The sequence below is a fragment of the Mauremys mutica genome, chromosome 10, assembly GCF_020497125.1.
Source record: "Mauremys mutica isolate MM-2020 ecotype Southern chromosome 10, ASM2049712v1, whole genome shotgun sequence".
In the NCBI taxonomy this organism is placed as follows: Eukaryota; Metazoa; Chordata; order Testudines; family Geoemydidae; genus Mauremys; species Mauremys mutica.
The window spans coordinates 1,253,543-1,274,774 of record NC_059081.1 but is presented as its reverse complement, the minus strand read 5'-3'; the positions used below and the strand labels follow the sequence as shown (position 1 = coordinate 1,274,774).

Here is a 21,232-nt window from a genome sequence, read left to right as displayed (position 1 = left end):
GGGGGCAGGGAATGGGGCAGGGAATGGGGCGGGGACCTGTCTCCTCCCGGGGGCGCTGGCTCCCGTCCGGCCCAGGGCAGGAGCAGGGTCTGGGTGGGGCAGGAGGCGGGGGAGAACCGTGGGTTGGGTCAGTGCCAGGTGGGCCGCGCTCCCCGAGTGGGGGCCGGCTCTGACTGTCCCCCCCGCAGGCTGAGGAACCGGCAGCCGGTGAAGGTGGGCCGGCGGCTCTCCGTGGCGGAGGGGGAGGGCGGCTCCTGCACCCTGCACATCCTGGCGGCAGAGCGCGCGGACGCCGGCTTCTACGCCTGCAAAGCCATCAACGAATACGGCACCAAGCAGTGCGAGGCCAAGCTGCAGGTCCGAGGTAACGGCCAGGCCTGGCCGCGCCCCTCACGCTGGGCTGCGGGGGGCCGGGGGACCCCCGAGAGGAGCTGCTCCCAGGACAGGGTGAGGCGCGTCTGCCTGGCCCTGCTGCTGCCTGGCCCTGCTGCTGCCTGGCCCTAAGTCTGCAGGGACCGGTGCCTGGGCCAGGCACCATCCCCAGCGCGGCTCCCGGCACTGGCGGCGGGGGGGGCACGGGGGGCTGGAGAGTTGGATCCCAGGGGAGATGGACAAACTGCTCTGTAGAACCGAGAGAAAAATCAGATCTGTCCTGCCCCCTATTCCTGCCATTCTGTCCTAGCCCTGGGCTCCCCCCAGCTCTGCCGGTGCCCCTCACTCCCGACCCGCAGCCCCTGCTAGCCCAGCCCTGGGCTCCCCCCAGCTCTGCCGGTGCCCCTCACTCCCGACCCGCAGCCCCTGCTAGCCCAGCCCTGGGCTCCCTCCAGCTCTGCCGGTGCCCCTCACTCCCGACCCGCAGCCCCTGCTAGCCCAGCCCTGGGCTCCCCCCAGCTCTGCCGGTGCCCCTCACTCCCGACTCGCAGCCCCTGCTAGCCTGGCCCTGGGGCCCCTCTACACACAGCTCTGCTGGTGCCCTGTCACGGAGTCCCCGGGCGCTGCTCTGGAACTGCTCCCCACCAAGCCAGGCAGGACTCTGGGGAGCCTCCTCTCCCTCGGAGCAGCCTGTCTGCAGGGCAAGAAGCTCCCACGGCTTCACCTCCTGGGTCTCTCCTTGGAGCATTCAGCATCCTCTGCCCCTCCGTGCGCTTCCCCCAGCGAGTCCGCCCAGGCGGGGTCCTGGGGAAGCCAGAGGGTCCTGCCCCCCACTGTGCAATCAGACGCGGCTCTCAGCCAGCCAGTAACACAGAGGTTTATCAGATGACAGGAACAGGGTCTAACACAGAGCTTGTAGGTACAGAGAACGGGACCCCTCAGTTGGGTCCATCTTGGGGGGTGGGGAGCCCAGACCCCGGTTCTGGGTCTCCCTCCATTTCCCCAGCCAGCCCCCAACTGACACTGTCCAGCCCCTCCTCTGCCTTGGTCCCTTCCCCGGGCCAGGAGGCCCCTGATCTCTGTGTCTCCAGCACCTTCAGCTGGCACCTTGCCGGGGAGGGGCCCAGGCCATCAGTTGCCAGCAGACAGGGAGTCGCCAGTCTCTGTGCAGACACCGTCACACCTGCCCCCTAGGGCTCTGCACCAATCACCCCCCCATCCCACCACCTAGATACCTGAGAAAGGCAGAGGGGAAACTGAGGCACCCACTGTATTCGGAGAAAACATTAAGAACATTCCCACTTTGTCACACCCCTCGATCCCAATCTGCAGCCCCAGCCCTGGGCACCCCATCCACAGGCCTTCCAGTGCCTCTCAATCCCGACCCCACAGCCCCCTCCTATCCCAGCCCTGGGCTCCCCCGGCTCTGCCAGTGCCCCTCAATCCTGACCCGCAGCCCCTGCAACCCCAGCCCTGGGCTCCCCCCAGCTCTGCCGGTGCCCCTCACTCCCAACCCGCAGCCCCTCCTATCCCAGCCCTGGGCTCCCCTGCACAGTTCTGCTGGTGCCCCTCAGTCCCTGCCTGCACTGTAGTGCCGGGCCGCGTGCTGTCCGTGGGGTTGGTCCCTGCTGCTGGAGTTTCGTGGCGTCCCGCCTGGAGGAGAGCTGTGCCCATGGGCACACGGGTGGCTCCAACTCAGCCAGGTTCTGCCCCCCATCCCCGTGTGCCTTGCCGTGCGCAGGACGCCCGTGGCTCGCTGGGCCGTGCTGGGGGCTCCTGGCTCTGGTGTTTCCTTCGCTGCCCCCGCAGTGCCCTGCAGGATGCTGTGGCACCGATCCCTGGGAGACCCGGCACCTCCCGGCCACGCCAGCTGCTGCCCCCTTGCAGACGGCAAAGGGGCAGTGGCAGCCCAGCAGCAGGGCTTGGGCCCAGGCCTCCCACCTGGCACAGGCGCTGTTGGGGCCTTCTCAGGCTGCCGGCTGGGGGGGGACAGTTCTGCTGCCTGGGCGCTGGCCTGGCCCATCCCGTTCCCGCCCAGCACGGGGGTCACACGGCAGCTCCAGTGAGACGGAGCCTGTTTGAGTTACTAGCCCACGGCCGGGCTGGGCTGCAGAGCCCGGGGCTGCCCCAGGCCAGGCCCCAGCAGACGCCCAGCCCCGGGGATGTCGTGTGCCCGTGTCCCATGTCGTGTGCCCGTGTCGTGTGCCCGTGTCCCGTCTCGGCTGCACTAACCCTGCCGCTTGCTGACTGCGGTTTTTGTCTGTACACAGGGGGAGTGCGCTAAGGGGCCGCGGCCTCGGGGCTCTCTCTCAGGCGCCGGACCTCGCCTTGCGTTCTTGCCGTCTGCTCCGAAGGGACGGAGTGACCAAGGGGCAGGGCCTGGTGCCCGGGCCTGGCCCCCGACCCGCCGCCACCTCCTGGACTCTGGGCTGCAAGGCGAACGCGTGGACTCGCTGGGTGGCGGGGGAGGCGGAGGCGGAGGCGTGGGCGGGGCCAGGCCGGCATAGCACAGTGCCGGCGCCAGGGGGCGCTGCTGGGCCACGCCCGGCGGCTGCGTGATGCTGTCTGTCTCGCTCTGTCCGTGTGTCCGCGTCTCTGTGTCCTGCTGCTCCTCGTCAGCACTGCCAAGGAGCAGGGAGCCTCTGCTGAGACCGTGCCGGCCGGGACTGCGCAGCCTGGGAGCGAACACGCCTGGGGGCGGGGGCAGGAGACCCCTCCCCGGGGAGCAGCCTCTGCCCAGCCAGCATCGGGCACAGGCTGTGAAGTAGCACAAACGGCTCCCCCCAGTGCACTGTGCCGGCAGGGCCGCTGCGGCACCCCGGGGGTCCCAGGCCTGGGGGCTCCCGGCGGGGGGAGCGGCCCCAGGGGGCTGGGGCTGGGGGCTGGGACCTTTTTGTAGCTCTAATAAAGTGTGTTTGGTAAAGCGCCGTGTGGTTTGTTCGTGGCACAGACCCCCAAGCCCTGTCCGATCCTCCTGCCCCGTCACCTCTGTTGTGGGGCCAGGCGGCCCCAGCCCTCCGCTGCCTCCTCGCTGTCCTAGGGCCACACATCCTGCCCCCCTTCCACGGGGCCTGCCCCCCCCGGCGTGTCCCTGGGGGGCCCTGACCCCGTTCCCGACACGTCCCAAGGGCCCTGCCCCCCCCTTGCCCAGGCACCCTGCCCCTCTCCCATTCATTCCCTGCATGTCCCAGGGAGCCCTGCCCATCCCCCCATTCCCGCGCTCTCTGCCCCTCTCCCATTCCTGTGTGTCCCGGGGGCCCTGGGCTCCCTGCATGCCCCCCCCCCGGCGTTCCCGGTCAGTGGCTCAGGTGCGTTTCTCTCTCCCCAGTGCACCCCGCGAGCCAGGCCCTGGCTGTGCTGGCGCCGCTGCAGGACGTGACGGTCGGGGCCGGGGAGCTGGCGCTCTTCGAGTGCCTGGTGACGGGCCCGCCGGACCTGGACGTGGACTGGCTCTCGCGGGGGCGGCTGCTGCAGCCCGCCCTGCTCAAGTGCAAGATGCACTTTGATGGGCACAAGTGCAAACTGCTGCTCACCTCCGTGCACGAGGACGACAGCGGCGTCTACACCTGCAAGCTGAGCACAGCCAAGGGTAAGGGGCTCCGCACCCAGCGTGCCGGGGTCACCACTCGCCCGCGGGGGGTGTGACACCCACTCCCGAGATCCCTGAGGGACCAGCCCATCCGTGGGGACCCTCTGGGCTCCCCTCTGCCAGGCCCGGGCTGGGATTGCTGGGAACCCCTCATTCGAGGCTGGAGCCTGCCCTGGGTGGGCAGACCAGTCACCTTAACAAACCGGGGAATTGCAGACCAGTCACCTTAACAAACCGGGGAATTACAGACCAGTCACCTCAACAATCCGGGGAATTGCAGACCAGTCACCTTAACAAACCGGGGAATTACAGACCAGTCACCTCAACAACCCGGGGAATTGCAGACCAGTCACCTTAACAAACGGGGGAATTGCAGACCAGTCACCTTAACAAACCGGGGAATTACAGACCAGTCACCTCAACAACCCGGGGAATTGCAGACCAGTCACCTTAACAAACCGGGGAATTACAGACCTGTCACCTCAACAATCCGGGGAATTGCAGACCAGTCACCTTAACAAACGGGGGAATTGCAGACCAGTCACCTTAACAAACGGGGGAATTGCAGACCAGTCACCTTAACAAACGGGGGAATTGCAGACCAGTCACCTCAACAACCCGGGGAATTGCAGACCAGTCACCTCAACAACCCGGGGAATTGCAGACCAGTCACCTCAACAACCCGGGGAATTGCAGACCAGTCACCTTAACAAACTGGGGAATTGCAGACCAGTCAGCTTAACAACCGGGGGAATTGCAGACCTGTCACCTTAACAACCGGGGGAATTGCAGACCTGTCACCTCAACAACCCGGGGAATTGCAGACCAGTCACCTTAACAACCCGGGGAATTGCAGACCTGTCACCTCAACAACCCGGGGAATTGCAGACCTGTCACCTCAACAACCCGGGGAATTGCAGACCAGTCACCTTAACAACTGGGGGAATTGCAGACCAGTCACCTTAACAACTGGGGGAATTGCAGACCTGTCACCTTAACAACCGGGGGAATTGCAGACCAGTCAGCTTAACAACCGGGGGAATTGCAGACCAGTCAGCTTAACAACCGGGGGAATTGCAGACCTGTCAGCTTAACAACCGGGGGAATTGCAGACCTGTCACCTCAACAACCCGGGGAATTGCAGACCAGTCACCTTAACAACCGGGGGAATTGCAGACCTGTCACCTTAACAACCGGGGGAATTGCAGACCAGTCACCTTAACAACCCGGGGAATTGCAGACCAGTCACCTTAACAACCCGGGGAATTGCAGACCAGTCACCTTAACTTCCATCCCGGAAAGATAATGGAGCAAATCCTTAAGCAAACAATTTGCAACCCCCCCAGCCACTGCCCCCCTCAGCCCCTAACCCCCCAGCCGCTGCCCCCCATGGAGTGGAGAACACGTCCTGAGCCCATCCAGCGGCTCCTGGTGTCAGGCCCCGGGGGTGAGGGGAGCCCTGAGCCCCTCCTGACCTGGTGCTGCAGGATCCCCCAGGCTCAAACCACTCCGCAGCCGCCCCCCGCCCACGTCTCCATGGGCCCGGCACGCAGCCCCTCACCCCCTGCCCTGTCCTGCCTTGCAGAGGAGCTGACCTGCAGCGCCCGGCTCACCGTGCGCCCGTCGATCCAGCCGCTCTTCACCCGCAAGCTGGAGGACCTGGCCGTGGTGAAGGGACGGACGGCGCGTTTCGACTGCAAGATCAGCGGCACCCCCACGCCCACCGTCACCTGGACCCACTTCGGTAGCAACCCCCCCTCCCCCGTGGCTGTGCCCCGGGCCCTGCCAGGAGACACCCCCCCCCGTGGCTGTGCCCCGGGCCCTGCCAGGAGACCCCCCCCCCCGTGGCTGTGCCCCGGGCCCTGCCAGGAGACCCCCCCCCCGTGGCTGTGCCCCGGGCCCTGCCAGGAGACTCCCCCCCCCCCGGCTGTGCCCCGGGCCCTGCCAGGAGACTCCCTCCCCCCCCCGTGGCTGTGCCCCGGGCCCTGCCAGGAGACACCCCCCCCGTGGCTGTGCCCCGGGCCCTGCCAGGAGACCCCCCCCCCGTGGCTGTGCCCCAGGCCCTGCCAGGAGACCCCCCCCCCGTGGCTGTGCCCCAGGCCCTGCCAGGAGACCCCCCCCCCGTGGCTGTGCCCCGGGCCCTGCCAGGAGACCCCCCCCCGTGGCTGTGCCCCGGGCCCTGCCAGGAGACCCCCCCCCCGTGGCTGTGCCCCGGGCCCTGCCAGGAGACCCCCCTCCCCACGACCCCTCCTCCTGGAGCACGGCCAGGGCTGTGATCTGCCTGTGGCGTCCCCGCCACGCTGCGCAGCCCTGGGCTGTCCCTAGCTGCAGCTGGCTGCCGGGCCTCTGCTCCAGGCCGCGGGTTCCCCCCTCCCCTGCTGAGGCGGGTTTCTCTGCCCCCGGCTCCAGGCCAGCCCGTGGAGGAAGGCGAGAACGTGCGGCTGCAGCAGGAGCGGGGGCTGCACTCGCTGCTCATCGCGCATGCGGACAGCGAGGACGAGGGGCAGTACGGGGTCTGTGCCGCCAACGCGCAAGGCCAGGCCGAGTGCTCCGCCGAGCTGTACGTGGAGGAGCCGCGCCCGGCCGCCACCTCCCACAGGTCAGAGCCGGCTGGGCGTGGCTGGGGGCCCCTCGGCAGTGGGGCCTGGCTGCCCGAGGGGACCCTCAGGGTGACAGATCCTAGGGGAACGGGCAGGGGGTCTCCCTAGGCGCCATGTGTCAGTGCCAGCCGGTGCTCTGCTCCGCCGCTCAGCGTCTGGCCTGGGGGGCCTCCCCAGCTCTCCATAGAAGTGGTGGGCTCGGGGGCGGGGGGCCCTTCCCTAGCCCCCAGGGGACTGGGACGTGCTGTTCCAGGCCGGGATGCTGGCAGCCGTGAGCTCCTGTCCCGGCTCTGGCCTGGCTCTGGAGCTCGCTGCTACCCCCGGCCGTGGCCAGCGCTCGGCCAGGCCTGGCCCCGGTATTTAGTCAGCGTCACCCAGTTCAGCGTCCGTTCCATCGCCCCCTTCGCAGCCTGCGTGTGCCGTTCCCAGCGTACACAGCGCTGCGCTCTGGGAGCGTCCGGGCCGCGTCTCGGAACCGCAGCGACCCAGACACACGGGAGCTGGGCCATCGGGCCGTCCCTTCGGTGCAGGGACCGGCTCTGGGCGGTTAGAGCCGTCGTCTTCGTCCTTTGCACCGGGCTGGCTGCCTGCCCATCGGGAGCTGCTCTGGGGTTGGTCGGTGACTCAGAGGAGCCGGGAATGGCTCTAGCGGCTGTCGGGTTTCGGCGCTGGCTGTGCAGCTCTCGGCCTCTCCACCGGCCCTTAGAAAGGGGGTTTCTGCTGCAAGGCATCGTGGGCCGTTGGCCGTCGCCGCTTGTTGTGGAAAACCAAAGTGAGCAAAAGTGGCCCTCGGTTTCCCGAGGACGCTGCAGCGCGTTCTCTCTGGGCACCTGGGAAGTGATCCACAATGGCCAGGCAGTGATGTCCCTCCGCCGCCCGGCCGCTCCGCTTCTCCCCCTCGTCCCAGCACTTGTGCTGCGCGTGGCTGGCAGGAGGGGGCCAGGGCGGGGATTTGGGGAAGGGGTTGGAATGGGGGTGGGGCAGGGACGGGGAAAGGGTGGGGGCGGGGCCGGGGGGCGCTGGGAAAAGTTGGCGCGTATGGCTGGGGGAGGGGCTGCAGGCAACTGCAAGTCCCTTCGGGGGTGACCGAGGTCAGCCCTTGGGTCACTTGCAGTCACTAGCCCTGCCAGGAGTCCCCCCTAGTTCCCGTGCGCTGTGGGGAGGGGGGCAGCGGCTTCCCTGCCATTCGGGTGCTCAGTAGGCCCCTCCCTTGCCTGCAGGGACCAGCCCCCAGCGCCCTGGGGTGGGGGGCAGGTGGGGGCTGAGGGGTGGGCGCCCCAGGAGCAGCGTGGGCTGGGAGTCAGCACTCCCGGGTGCTTCCCCGGTGTCGCGGAGTCCCCGGGCCGTGCGCTGGAGCTGAAGCTCACCCGGCTGGGTGACAGTGCACCCGTAAGGCGTTATGGGGGGCTCAGAAATGTAGGTGTGAGAGAACTGGGGTAGGGTGTTGCTACGTGTGCCATGTAGCACATCTGTGTACAGGTTCTGGTCTGCTGGTTACGTCCAGCCTCGCTGTGCGCCGGCACCATGGGGGTGGTCAGAGTTATGAACACTGGCTGCATAATGGCTTGATTTCTAAGTAGCCTTAGTTAGAACATTTGGTCACCTCCTGGGAAAGGAACGTGCGAGTTCAGTGCTCAGTCAGGAAGCACTTAACAGACAGAAGAGCTTGGAAGGCTCCAATCCAGGTAAGTCGTCTACCTGAGGAGGTTCAAGGTAGCCTGTGGGTAATGGCTGCTGCCTGCAAGTCCTGAGTCATGCATGGGCAGGTGACTTGCCCATGTGATTCCGAATCCCCATTTTGTGACTGGATTCTACACGGGGAGGAGGGGGTCTCCACCCACAGGAGAGAGTCTGTTTAAACCCCTGGGAGACCCCTCCATTTTGTCTTCAGCTGGCTAAAGAAGGAGCCTCTCCACCCCGCCCCAGGATACTTGAGGGAAACTGGAAGAAAGGACAGTGACTGCAGGGGGTGGGAGTGATTGCTGGACCCAGGCTAGAAGGAGATTAGCCTGTAAAAGGGAGAGTCTGGATCTGGGGAGGATCTTATCTGCATTCAGTGTGATTAGACAGAGATTTGTGCATTTTATTTTATTTGGCTTGGTGACTGACTCTGTTCTGTCTGTTACTACTTGGAGCCACTTAGATCCGACTGTCTGTGTTTAATCAAATCCCTTTGTACTGATGAATTAACTCAGCGTGTGTGTTAATACCAGGGGGGGGGCAAACAGCTGGGCATCTCTCTCTGTCAGTGTGACAGAGGGTGAACAGTTTGAGTTTACCCTGCATTAGCTTTATACATGGTCAAACGGATTTATTTGGGTTTAGACCCCGTTGGGAGTTGGGCATCTGAGTGTTAAAGACAAGCACACTTCTGTGAGCTGCTTTCAGGTAAACCTGCAGCTCTGGGGCAAGTAATTCAGACCCTGGGTCTGTGTTGGAGCAGACGGGAGTGTCTGGCTCAGCAGGACAGGGTGCTGGGGCCCCGAGCTGGCAGGGAAGGCAGGGGCAGAAGTGGCCTTGGCACATCGGATGTCAGCTCCCGGGGGGTTTCTGTGATCCAGCCCGTCACAGGGGCGTAGTCGGCAGGATCTGGGCACAGCTGGTTGCTCTGAGACACTGGTAGTGATTTCAAGTGAGTTTTACCTGTGGTGGCTGGAGAACAGACAAAGTGGTTACTGGTTTGTTATTTTCTGTTTGCTTATTTCGGGTGAGGGAAATACGGACAGAAAAGGAAGCAAAAGAAGAACAAGAAGGAAGATCAGAAGAAACTAAACCTGCCCAGGGTGCAAATTGCCCAGAAAGGCCGAACACGGGGCACTGGGGAAGTCTCTGGTAACTAAGAATCCCCTGAGCTGAGCACACCCCAGTGTCAGTGACCTGCAGAGGCGTGTGGCCCAGCACAAGAAAGCAGGAAAATGACTATCAGTGACGCAGCAACTCAACTAGAGCTGGCCAGACTGGAAGCAACAGAGAAAGAAAATGAACATGAAAGACTGAGGGAGGAGGCTGCCCACGGGAGAGCTACGGAGGCAGAAACAGCCAGGGAGGAAGCTGCCCACGAGAGAGCTACGGAGGCCCAGAGGGAGGCCCAGAAGCATGAACGGCTGTAATGGAGCTGAGGAGACAAAACCCTCCTCCTGCTGGCTCCACTTCCCCAAAAATCCACAAATGGGAGCGACTGTGTCCACAGCATGACGAGTCCAGCGATATCGCTGAGTATTTCATCACCTTTGAGAGACCGTGCACCCTCCATGCCATCCCTGAAGGTCAGAAGATGGCCACATTGACTGGCAGAGCTCTGGACACATTCAATAAGATGCCTATTGATGATGCTTCAAACTATGGTAACTTTAAGGAACTGGTTTTGAAACCGTTTCAGGTTACACCTGAAACCTGCAGGGTTAAATTCAGAAGTTTTAAGAGGGGATCTGCATTGAGTAATGTGGCTTGTGCCAATGAAAGGAGAGGGTTGGTAGATAAGTGGGTGCGGGGGAAGGCGTTACAAGCTTGGAAGGGATGTGTGATCTGGTTACTCAGGAACACTGCCTGGATGTGTGCAGTGATGCTGTAAAACAGGATGTGTGGGACAAAACGGTCAATGCAGTGGATGGATTAGCTGCGTTTGCAGACTCTTATGAGCAAGCACAATCTGCAACTAAACACAAACCACTGGCAGAGGGGTCCAGGGCTGGGGGACAGCAGAATCCCCGTTTTACCCTGGGTCTGGGAAAAAAGAGGCTGGGCCGTCACCTCCCCATTCTCCTGTTGTTCGTCCCAAATTCCCTGTGCAAGCAGAGGAGCCCAGGAGGTGCTGGCACTGTGAGCCCACTGAGCACCTGAGGAGTGAGTGTCCCTCGCTGAGTGGAAACAGGCAACAAGTAACACGGGAAGCTGCGGCGTCTCAGAGCCAGGCTGTGGCCTCCTTCCACACAGCCAAGCAAGGAGCAAATCCACGCTGTTAAAATGAATGGTGCAGGGCTTCGGGGACGGCTGAGATTTCTGTGGGCAGGAGGGACCTGACCCAGGAGAAGGGTTTGTTGCCAGGTACAATGGCAGGATTAGAGCTGGTCGGGGGTTACACAGGCCTTGCACCTTTAGCTGAAGTGCACAGTTTGCTGGCCAGTGAGAGGTCTGTCATAGCTGGTAGCTGTGAGCCCACAGCTGGAGCAGGGTCACCTTCCCTTTTGGGCACCCCAGGAGCAGTGTGGGCTGGGAGTCAGCACTCCCGGGTGCTTCCCCGGTGTCACGGAGTCCCCGGGCCGTGCGCTGGAACTGAAGCTCCCACGGCTTCACCTCCTGGGTCTCTCCTTGGAGCATTCAGCATCCTCTGCCCCTCCGTGCGCTTCCCACAGCGAGTCTGCCCAGGCGGGGTCCTGCCCCCCCACTGCGCAGTCAGACGTGACTCTCAGCCAGCCAGTAACAGAGGTTTATTCGATGACAGGAACAGGGTCTGAAACAGAGCTTGTAGGTACAGAGAACAGGACCCCTCGGCCGGGTCCATTCTGGGGCCCAGTGAGCCAGACCCCCACGTCTGCCCTCACTCCCCGTCCCCAGCCAGCTCCAGACTGACACCCCCTCCAGCCGCTCCTCTCTGGCATTTGTCTCTTTCCCTGGCCAGGAGGCCCCTGATCTCTTTGTCTCCAGCACCTTCAGCTGGCACCTTGCCGGGGGAGGGGCCCAGGCCATTAATTGCCAGGAGACAGAGTGTCTGTCTGTGCAGACACCATCACACCTGCCCTCCAGGGCTCTGCACCAATCACCCCCCCTTCTCCAGGCCTGTCCCTGCAGGGCGGCGTGAGAAACCAGACCCCACGCAGCTGCCCTGGCCCCTTCCAGCGGGTGACCCTTGGGGACGGAGCGGAGCTGCCCCCCTCACGACCCGGGGCAGTCTGTGCACAGCCCTCCGGGGAGCAGCCCCCATGTCCCAGCGGCTCCCAGCTCAGCGACCCTGGGGGCCCTCCTGGCCAGGGTGCTCTGAGCCCTGCTCCGTGGGAAGATCTGTGGGTTTCTGGTGGCGTGTGGGCGTCAGCCCCCACACTGGTCCCCTTAGCGCTGCCCATGCTGCCCCAAGCTCTGGTGAGGTGGGGGTGGGGCACAGGCCAGCTCTGGGGGGAGGCTGAGCCCAGCAGTGTGGGAGGGGCTGTACTTGCCCCACTGGCTCCCAGGTGCCCTGCGGGGCCCGGGCCAGCTGGTGCAGCGGGTGTGTCTTGGCTGTTGCAGCTCCAAGCTGGAGAAGATGCCGTCCATCCCGGAGGAGCCGGAGCTGCCGGAGAACGAGGTGGAGCGCTTCACCATGCCCGACTTCCTGCGCCCGCTGCACGACCTGGACGTGGTGGAGTCCAAGGAGGCGGTGCTGGAGTGCCAGGTGGCCGGCCTGCCCTACCCCACCATCACCTGGTTCCACAACGGCACCAAGATCCGCAGCTCCGAGGACCGCAAGATGACCCAGTGTAGGGCTCTGGCCGGGCCGGGCCTGCTCTTCCCAGGGGTTGCGTCACACGGGGCCAGCCTGAGCCACGGCCGCGGCCCGGCCCCCCAACCCGCAGCAACCGCGTCTCCAGTCATAGCCCTCGCTGCTCCCCCAGCCTGCCCCTCGGGGGCCCCCTCGGCCAGCTGCTCCAAGGGGACCCGCCAGCAGAACTGGGGTCAAAGTAAATGGAATCACAGCGCCCCCTGCTGGGAGAGGCCGGGCCGGCGTCACCGGGAGCTCCCCCCAGCCAGTGTTCCTGCCCCGCCCCCCACAGCGCCCCCTGCTGGGAGAGGCTGGGCCGGAGACACCGGGAGCTCCCCCCAGCCAGTGTTCCTGCCCCGCCCCCCACAGCGCCCCCTGCTGGGAGAGGCCGGGCCGGCGTCACCGGGAGCTCCCCCCAGCCAGTGCTTCTGCCCCGCCCCCCACAGCGCCCCCTGCTGGGAGAGGCCGGGATGGGGTAGCCAGGAAACTCCCCCGCAAGCCTGGAACCCCTACCCCGCTCCCCACAGCGCCCCCTGCTGGGTGAGGCTGGGCCTGGCGTAGCCGGGAGCTCCCCCACACCGTGACCCCTGTGCTCCCATCTGCGCACTGTGCCCTGGTTCCCAGCATGCCCAGCTGGTGCTCTGCTCTGATTGGCTGCTCGGGAGCGTAGCACATCAGCATCATGTGTCCTGCTGTGGTTTTCACCCCCGCACTCCGTCTCCCCGCAGACAAGGACACCCACCGCCTGCTGTTCCCAGCCGTCAGCCACGCCCACGCCGGCGTCTATAAAAGCGTCATTGCCAACCGGGTGGGGAAGGCCACCTGCTACGCTCACCTCTACGTGACAGGTGAGGGCCCCGCCCCGGCCTGTGGGGAGCGGCCCCACACCCCAGGCTGGGCTCACGGGGCGCGGCCGGGGGGAGAAGGCGGGAGCTCGGGCACGGGTGGCCGCGCTCGTCTGGCTGCGGAGTGCCCTGCCGAAGGCCGGCTGTCCCCAGGAGCTGCTGCACGACCACAGCCCTGACTAGCCGCCTGTCCCGTCGTCGCGCGCTCCCCTGCTCCTCTGATGGGCCACGGGGGACAGTGGCTGGCGCGTGCCAACGTGTCCGTGGTTTCTGGTGACTCCGCTGGAGGAAGCCGGGTCTGTGTCTTCGGGGCACTGCTGGGCGCTTGCCCCTACACGGAGCCCCTGAAGCCCTGGGAGAGTCACTGGAGCTGCGGTGGCCAGTGGCTGCCAGGCAGAGCAGCCTCTCCACGGGCAGGGCGGGCGCGGGGAGCAGAGCACTGCGAGTGAGTGGGGAGGGGTGGCTGTCCCGTCCCGGATGTCTCTCCACATGGCATGCGGCCCCGTCTCTCAGCTGCTCCCCACACATGCCCGCCATGCGTGTGGGTCTGGGACCAGCCTGCCCAGAGGTTGGGGGCCTGCTGAGCCCCCCCATGCCATGCCTGCCTGTTTCTTTCAGACGTGGTGCCGACCCCCCCCGACGGGCCGCCCGTTGCGCTGGCCGTGACCGGCAGAGCCGTCACACTGACCTGGAACAAACCCAAGTGGCTCGACTCAGCCATAGGTGAGCGGGGCTGGGTGGACAGGCTGGAGACCCCCCACCGCTGGCACCGAGACCCCACGACAGCCCTGGCTTCCACCAGCACCTCTCATTGGGCTTGGTGCACGGCTGGGGGGCAGTGTGGGGGGAAGGGAGCTGGGGTGTCTGGGTGGGGGTGAGGGGCGCCCTGCCCGCTGAGAGGCTGCTCTGCCTGGCAGCCGCAGTGACTCCCCCAGGGCTCCTGGGGCTCCCTGTGGGGTCAAGGCGCCGGCAGGACGGACCCCCCGCACCCCGAAGACGCAGTGGCTGAGGGTCATTAACGCCAGTGGCCCCTGGGCAGCCGCGGCGAGTCCCTGCAGCTGTCACAGGTTGAGCCGGGCCCTGGCAGCGACTTCCTGGCCACCGGAAGTTCACCCCAGCCCAGCACGGGGAGGTGATTATCTCCAGGGTCCGGGCTGTGGGGGAGGGGAGCTGGGCCAGGCTGAGGCTGTAGGGGGCAGCAGGGCTGGGGGCAGGGTGGCCAGGCTGGGCAGGGTCGGGGGGGTTGCTGTGGAACAGATGGAGGAAGGTGGGGCAGGGCCAGGGCTGCAGTGGGAAGGGAGAGGGGGACTAGGCCAGGCCGGGATGGAGTGGGAGGGGGAGAAGGGTTGGGCAGGGCCGTGGGGCACTGGGAAGGAGGGCAGTGGTGGGGGATGGGGGGAAGTGGGAGGGGGAGAAGGGTTGGGCAGGGCCGTGGGGCACTGGGAAGGGGGCAGTGGCGTAGGCTGGTCCAGGCCAGAGGGGCAGTGGGAGGGGGAGAAGGGCTGGGCAAGGCTGTGGGGCACTGGGAAGGAGGGCAGTGGTGGGGGATGGGGGGCAGTGGGAGGGGGAGAAGGGCTGGGCCAGCCTGGGGAGGGCTGCCCCCAGTGCCTGGGAGGACCAGTGGCCAGGTGGAGCTTAGAGCTGAGCCGCATGGGGAGCCCCCCAGGCATGGTGGCCTGGCTGGGCTGGGGCCCATAGCCGTGGGGCGGGGTGGAGATGGTGCCGGGTGGGAGCCCTGAGAACAGAGCATGGCCGTGGCCTCTCCTCTGCGCAGACCCTGCCTCGGTGACCTACACCATCCAGCAGCAGGTGCTGGGCACCAGCCAATGGACCATCGTGGCCACCGGCCTGCCAGACACCCGCTGCACATTGCACAGCCTGGCCAAGGGGCCACGATACCTCTTCCGAGTGCTCACGGCCACCCCCAGGAGCAGCAGCAAGCCCTCGCCTCCCAGCGAGCCAGTGCAGCTCCTGGATCGGGGTAAGAGGGGCGGGGGGAGCTCCGGGCCACCACCTGGGCGCTGCTGGGCCCCCTTCACTCTCCAGCCTGGGCTGTCTCCCACAAGGCTTTGCTAGTGACCAGCAGCAAACCCCTCCAGGTGCTGTGATCACTCAGCACAGCCGCATGTGGAGCTCCACACCCAGCTCGATTGCATGAATGCTCCCGGAGCCGGTCACACAGGGAAAGGCACCAGCCCATCCCCCCAGCTCCCCAGCCTTGCGCCCCGGAGCTGCACCGTCCTGCCCCGGGCAGACGCCTGGCCAAGTTCATTACCCAGTTGCCCCTCCCTCCCTGTGCAGAGGACACGCACCAGCCTTGGTAACCTGAGCTGAGATTTCCCCAGCACTGGTTTAGGTGAAGTATAAACCAGCTTTATTAACTACAGGAAGGTCGATTGTAAGTGTTTAGCTGTGGGAGGCATAAAAAGTCCATGATAGTTACCAAAGAAAATAAAATTCAAGCACCCAGTCTGAATCTTAAACTGTATTACACTAGGCAGCATTTGGATCAAGCAGTTTTCTCACCCCACTGGATGTTACAGTTCTTCACACGCTGGCTTCTCTCTCCAGCCTGGGGCCAGTCTCCTCAGCTGAAGTCTTTGTCTTCCCAGCATTCTTGTTGCTTCTAGCGTAGGTGGGGGAGGAGAACGGCAAAATCACAGAATCTCAGGGTTGGAAGGGACCTCAGGAGGGATCTAGTCCAACCCCCTGCTCACAGCAGGGCCAAGCCCAACTAAATCATCCCAGCCAGGGCTTTGTCAAGCCTGACCTTAAAAACCTCTAAGGAAGGAGATTCCACCACCTCCCTAGGGAACCCATTCCAGTGCTTCACCACCCTCCTAGTGAAATAGTGTTTCCTAATATCCAACCTAGACCTCCCCCACTGCAACTTGAGACCATTGCTCCTTGTTCTGTCATCTGCCACCACTGAGACCAGCCGAGCTCCATCCTCTTTGGAACCCCCTTCAGGTAGTTGAAAGCAGCTATCAAATCCCCCCTCACTCTTCTCTTCTGCAGACTAAACAAGCCCAGTTCCCTCAGCCTCTCCTCATAAGTCATGTGCCCCAGCCCCCTAATCATTTTTGTTGCCCTCCGCTGGACTCTCTCCAATTTGTCCACATCCTTGTAGTGTGGGGCCCAAAACTGGACACAGTATCCAGCTGAGGCCTCACCAATGTCGAATAGAGGGGAATGATCACGTCCCTCGATCTGCTGGCAATGCCCCTACTTATACAGCCCACAATGCCATTAGCCTTCTTGGCAACGAGGGCACCCTGCTGACTCCTATCCAGCTTCTCGTCCACTGTAACCCCTAGGTCCTTTTCTGCAGAACTGCTGCTTAGCCAGGCAATCATTTCCGCCAACTCCTTTAGCACCCTCGGATGCATTAGATCCAGCCCCATCTAAATAGTCCTTAACCTGTTCTTTCACCGCTGAGGGCTGGTCACCTCCTCCCCATGCTGTGTTGCCCAGTGCAGCAGTCTGGGAGCTGCCCTTGTCTGTGAAGACCACGGCAAAAAAAGCCTTGAGCACTTCAGCTTTTTCCACATCCTCTGTCACTAGGTTGCCTCCCCCATTCAGTAAGGGGCCCACACTTTCCCTGACCACCTTCTTGTTGCTAACATACCTGTAGAAACCCTTCTTGTTACCCTTCCCATCCCTTGCTAGCTGCAACTCCAAGTGTGCCTTGGCCTTCCTGATTACACCCCTGCATGCTGAGCAATGTTTTTATACTCCTGCCTAGTCATGTGGCCAAGCCCTGGTCTACACACAGCCCCGGGGTCGAACTAGGGTACGCGAATTCAGCTACGTGAATAACGTAGCTGAATTCGAACTACCCTAGTTCGAATGACTTACCCGTCCAGACGCCGCGGAAGCGAACTCCGCGGCTCCAAGGTCGACTCCGCCAACTCCTCCTGCCGCGGTGGAGTACCGGAGTCGACCGCGGCGCTTCCGGAGTTCGAACTATCGCGTCTAGATCAGACGTGATAGTTCGAACTCCGAGAAGTCGAACTCGCCGCGTCGACCCGCGCGGTAAGTATAAACGTACCCCAAGTTTCCACTTGTAAGCTTCCTTTTTGTGTTCAAGCTCAGTGAAGATTTCACTGTTAAGCCAAGCTGGTCACCTGCCATATTTGCTAGTCTTTCTGCACATCGGGATGGTTTGTTCCTGCAACCTCAATAAGGATTGTTTAAAATACAGCCAGCTCCCCTAGACTCCTTTCCCCCTCAGATTAGCCTCCCAGGGGATCCTGCCCATCAGTTCCCTGCAGGAGTCACAGTCTGCTTTTCTGAAGTCCAGGGTCCGTATTCTGCTGCTCTCCTTCCTTCCTTGTGTCAGGATCCTGAACTCGACCATCCCATGGTCACTGCTGCCCAGGTTGCCACTCACCTCTACTTCCCCTACCAATTCTTCCCGGTTTGTGAGCAGCAGGTCAAGAGGAGCACGGCCCCTAGTTGGTTCCTTCAGCACTTGCACCAGGAAGTTGTCCCCAACATGCTCCAAAAACTTCCTGGATTGCCACTGTCCCTTATTTTATACCCTCGGTGCTGGGAGCCCAGACATGTCCTGATGGGCTTTGCTGAGTCACAGGGTTGAGCAGAACCCCAATGTGGTGCTTGGGCAGTTGTCATTGAATTGTAAATCCCTGATTCCAACTCTCCTGCTGAGACTCTCAAACTTACCACATATTTCAGTAACAACCATCCAGCAAAATCCCAGAACTTCCTACACCCAAACGCTAGACACAGGGGTGCCAGGTGTCCCGTTTTCGACTGGAACACCTGGTCCTGGCAGCTCCGGTCAGCGGTGCTGACTGGGCTGTTAAAAGCCCGACCAGTGGCGCAGGCAGACTCCCAACCTGGCTCCATGCGACTCCCGGGAAGCTGCCAGCATCTCCCTCTGGCTCCGAGGCGGAGGGATGGCTACTGGGGCTGTGTGTGCTGCCCCCAATGCCAGCGCCAGCTCAGCTGCTCCCATTGGCCAGGAATCGCAGCCAGTGGGAGCTGAGGGGGCGGTGCCTGCAGGTGCAGGCAGCACAGAGAGCCACCCCGAACCCCCTCCCAACCCCCTGCCCCAGCCCGGAGCCCCATCCTGCACCCCAAACCTCTCATCTCCAGCCCCACCCCAAAGCCTGCAGCCAGAGCCCTCACCACCCCACCCCCGGAGTCTGTACCCCCTCCCACGCCCCAACCTCCGCCTGAGCCCAAAGCCCTCTCCTGTCGGAGTCCTCACCCTCTTCTGCCGCAGCCTGCACCCCAAACCACGGCCCCATCACAGAGCCCACACCCACAGCCAGAGTCCTCACCCCCTTCCCAACCCCCTGCCTCAGGCCGAAGCCCTCTCCTGCGCCCCAAACCTCTAATCTCCGGCCTAACCCCAAAGCCCGCAGCCAGAGCCCTCAACCCCACCCTCCAACGCCCTGCCCCATCCCGGATCCCCCTCCCACACCCTGAACCCCTCCTTTCTGGCCCCACCCTCAGCCCAGAGCTTATACCCCCTGCCCCATCCTGGAGCCCTCGCCTGCACCCCAAACCCCTCATTTCTGGCCCCACCCCAGAGCCCTCACCGCCCCCTGGACCCCAACGCCCTGGCCCAGCCTGGTGAAAATGAGCGAGTGACTGAGGGTGGGGGAGAGCGAGCGACATAGGGAGGGGGATGGAGTGGGGGGTGGCCTCGGACAAGGGACAGGACAAGGGCGTTGGGTTTCTGCGCATAGAAAGTTGGCCGCCCCAGGCATGCGTATTCGGAGAGAACAGGGGGTTGCAGGAGCTCCTGCCCTTACCGATCACCATGACACGACCGTGGGGAATGACGGTTCCGGGGGCCTGCTTTGAGGTACGGGGGGGCCCGTGGCACAATGGCCGGTCCCTTCTCCAGTGGGCAGGGCTGCCGGGGAACCGGGGGCGGAACACGTCCCCCGTGGTGAGGAACCCCCATAGCTAGGGGTGTGGTGGGGAGCGGCCCTGCTGGGTTGGTTTCTTTCTGGGCCTTGTCCCTTGGCAGAGGGGCAGAGAAGGGGGCTCAGGCCAGGCCCCCCGGGCCGGGCTGCGGTTGCCGTGGTGACTAGGGGCTGTGTTGGCAGGTCCGTACCTGGAGGAGGCTCCCGTCATCCTGGACAAGCCAGACGTGGTGTACGCAGTGGAGGACCAGCCAGCCTCCGTCACCGTGACCCTGAACCACGTGGAGGCCACGGTCACCTGGAAGAGGTGGGATGCAGCTCCGCCAGCCCCAGGGCTCGTGCGCCGGGACGGCCACGGCGTGACTGGGACGTCTGTCAGCCAGCACCCTGGGGGGCTCCCTGTGGCCCTGCCCTCTGCGGGGAGCATCTCCAAGTCCCCCTGCACCCCCCGAACCATTGCTGAATTGTATACGCAGCTGCGGGGGCGGGGCTCCCAGCAACTCCAGCTCGGTCTCTCTCTTTGGGGGGCGGGGGGGCTCTGGCTGAGGGGGGCTCCCGGCGACTCCAGCTCGGTCTCTCTCTGTGGGGGGCGGGGGGGCTCTGGCTGAGGGGGGCTCCTGGCGACTCCAGCTCGGTCTCTCCCTGCAGGGGGCGCTGTGGGGGCTCTCTGTGGGGGGCTGGGGGGGGCTCTGGCTGAGGGGGGCTCCTGGCGACTCCAGCTCGGTCTCCCAGCAGGGGGCACTGCGGGGGCAGGGCAGGGGCTGGCTGGGGGGAAGGGGCTCCCAGCGACTCCAGCTCGGTCTCTCCCTGCAGGAGGGGGGCGGGGGGGCTCGCTGGGGGGGGTTCCTGGCAACTCCAGCTCAGTCTCTCCCTGCAGGGGGCGCTGCGGGGGCGGGGCGGCTGGCTGGGGGGGAAGGGGCTCCCAGCGACTCCAGCTTGGTCTCTCCCTGCAGGGGGCGCTGGGGGCGGGGGCTGGCTGGGGGGAAGGGGCTCCCAGCGACTCCAGCTCGGTCCCCCCCAGCAGGGGGCGCTGTCGGGGCGGGGCGGGGCCGTGCGGCGCTCCCGGTGACGGGGTGTCCTTCCCCCGGCAGGGGCGGGTTGGTGCTGGAGGAGCGGGCTGGCGAGTGTGAGCTGAGCATGGCTGACGACGAGCAGCACTGCCTGCGGCTCTGCCAGGTGCACCGCGGGGACGCTGGGGAGCTCACCTGCGAGGTGAGCAACAGGCACGGCGCGGACAGCTGCTCCATCAGCCTGCAGCTGGCAGGTACGTGAGGGGTCCTTCTCCCGCGTCCCAGCCGGGGGCGGAGCCTGGCCCGAGCCAGTCACACACAGCAGCTGAGGGGCGGAGCCTGGGCACCTGCAGGCCGCAGGCCGCAGCCCTCCCTGCCGGGGGGCGGAGCCAGGGCACCTGCAGGCCACACCCCTCCCTGCCTGGGGGCGGAGCCTGGGCACCTGCAGGCCGCAGCCCTCCCCGCCTGGGGGCGGAGCCTGGGCACCTGCAGGCCGCACCCCTCCCCGCCTGGGGGCGGAGCCTGGGCACCTGCAGGCCACACCCCTCCCCGCCGGGGGGCGGAGCCTGGGCACCTGCAGGCCAGGGCGCGGAGGCAGCCGCCTGCTCCTGCCTGCGCTCAGGAGCGGCACGTCTCTCGGTCCCCAGAGGCGCCGCGCTTCGAGTCCATCATGGAGGACCTGGAGGTCGGGGAGGGCGAGACGCCGCGCTTCGCCGTGGTGGTGGAGGGCAAGCCGCTGCCCGACATCATGTGGTACAAGGTGAGCCCCGGGGGGAGCCAGGGACGCCAGTCAATGGATGGGACCTACCAGTGCCCCTGATCCCAACCTGCAGCCCCCTGCCAGTCCAGCCCTGCCCTGCCCCCCTGCCCCTGCCCCCAAACCACAGCCCCTGCTCTCCCAGCCCTGAGCTCCCCAGCTCCGCTGCTGCCCCTCACTCCCGACCCGCAGCCCCCTGCTATCCCCACCCCGGCCCCACCCCCAGCTCTGCTGGTGCCCCTCACTCCCGACCCACAGCCCCCTGCTGTGCCAGCCCTGCCCCCCCAAGGGAACAGGGGTCCTGGTCACCCAGGGTTCTCCAGGAGGAAGGTGGGTCCCGGGTGCTCTGGGAGGGGGCCAGGACCCCTGGCTGCCACGCCGGGTGGTTGTGTCCCTGGCATTGGGCCAATGGTTATGCGGGCCCCAGGAGTGGGTGGCTGAGCTGAGGGGTGCCTGACGCCCACACTCCCCCCAGGACGAGGCGCTGCTGGCCGAGAGCAGCCGCCTGACCTTTGTCTACGACGACAGCGAGTGCTCCCTGGTGCTGCTGGGCGCCACGGCCCGCGACAGCGGCGTCTACACCTGCACCGCCCGCAACATGGCTGGGGAGGTGTCCTGCAAGGCCGAGCTGGTGGTGCGTGCAGGTAGGGCCCTGCCAGGTCCCCCAGCCTCTCGAGCCCTGGGGCCCGGGGCCAGGCCTGGGG

General features: G+C 64.9%; 1 protein-coding gene across 1 annotated transcript in view; it reads left to right on the top strand.

The window, feature by feature from the left end:
- Nucleotides 1-21,232, top strand: part of SPEG (striated muscle enriched protein kinase) — a 71,099-nt gene that overhangs the window by 16,898 nt on the left and 32,969 nt on the right. The window contains exons 10-21 of the mRNA XM_045032798.1: nt 189-364; nt 3,701-3,961; nt 5,547-5,705; nt 6,371-6,560; nt 11,782-12,011; nt 12,742-12,861; nt 13,477-13,581; nt 14,633-14,839; nt 18,945-19,068; nt 19,853-20,025; nt 20,419-20,531; nt 21,004-21,172. Of these exons, the coding sequence (XP_044888733.1) occupies nt 189-364; nt 3,701-3,961; nt 5,547-5,705; nt 6,371-6,560; nt 11,782-12,011; nt 12,742-12,861; nt 13,477-13,581; nt 14,633-14,839; nt 18,945-19,068; nt 19,853-20,025; nt 20,419-20,531; nt 21,004-21,172 (2,027 nt within the window). The remainder of the gene's footprint in view (nt 1-188; nt 365-3,700; nt 3,962-5,546; nt 5,706-6,370; nt 6,561-11,781; nt 12,012-12,741; nt 12,862-13,476; nt 13,582-14,632; nt 14,840-18,944; nt 19,069-19,852; nt 20,026-20,418; nt 20,532-21,003; nt 21,173-21,232) is intronic.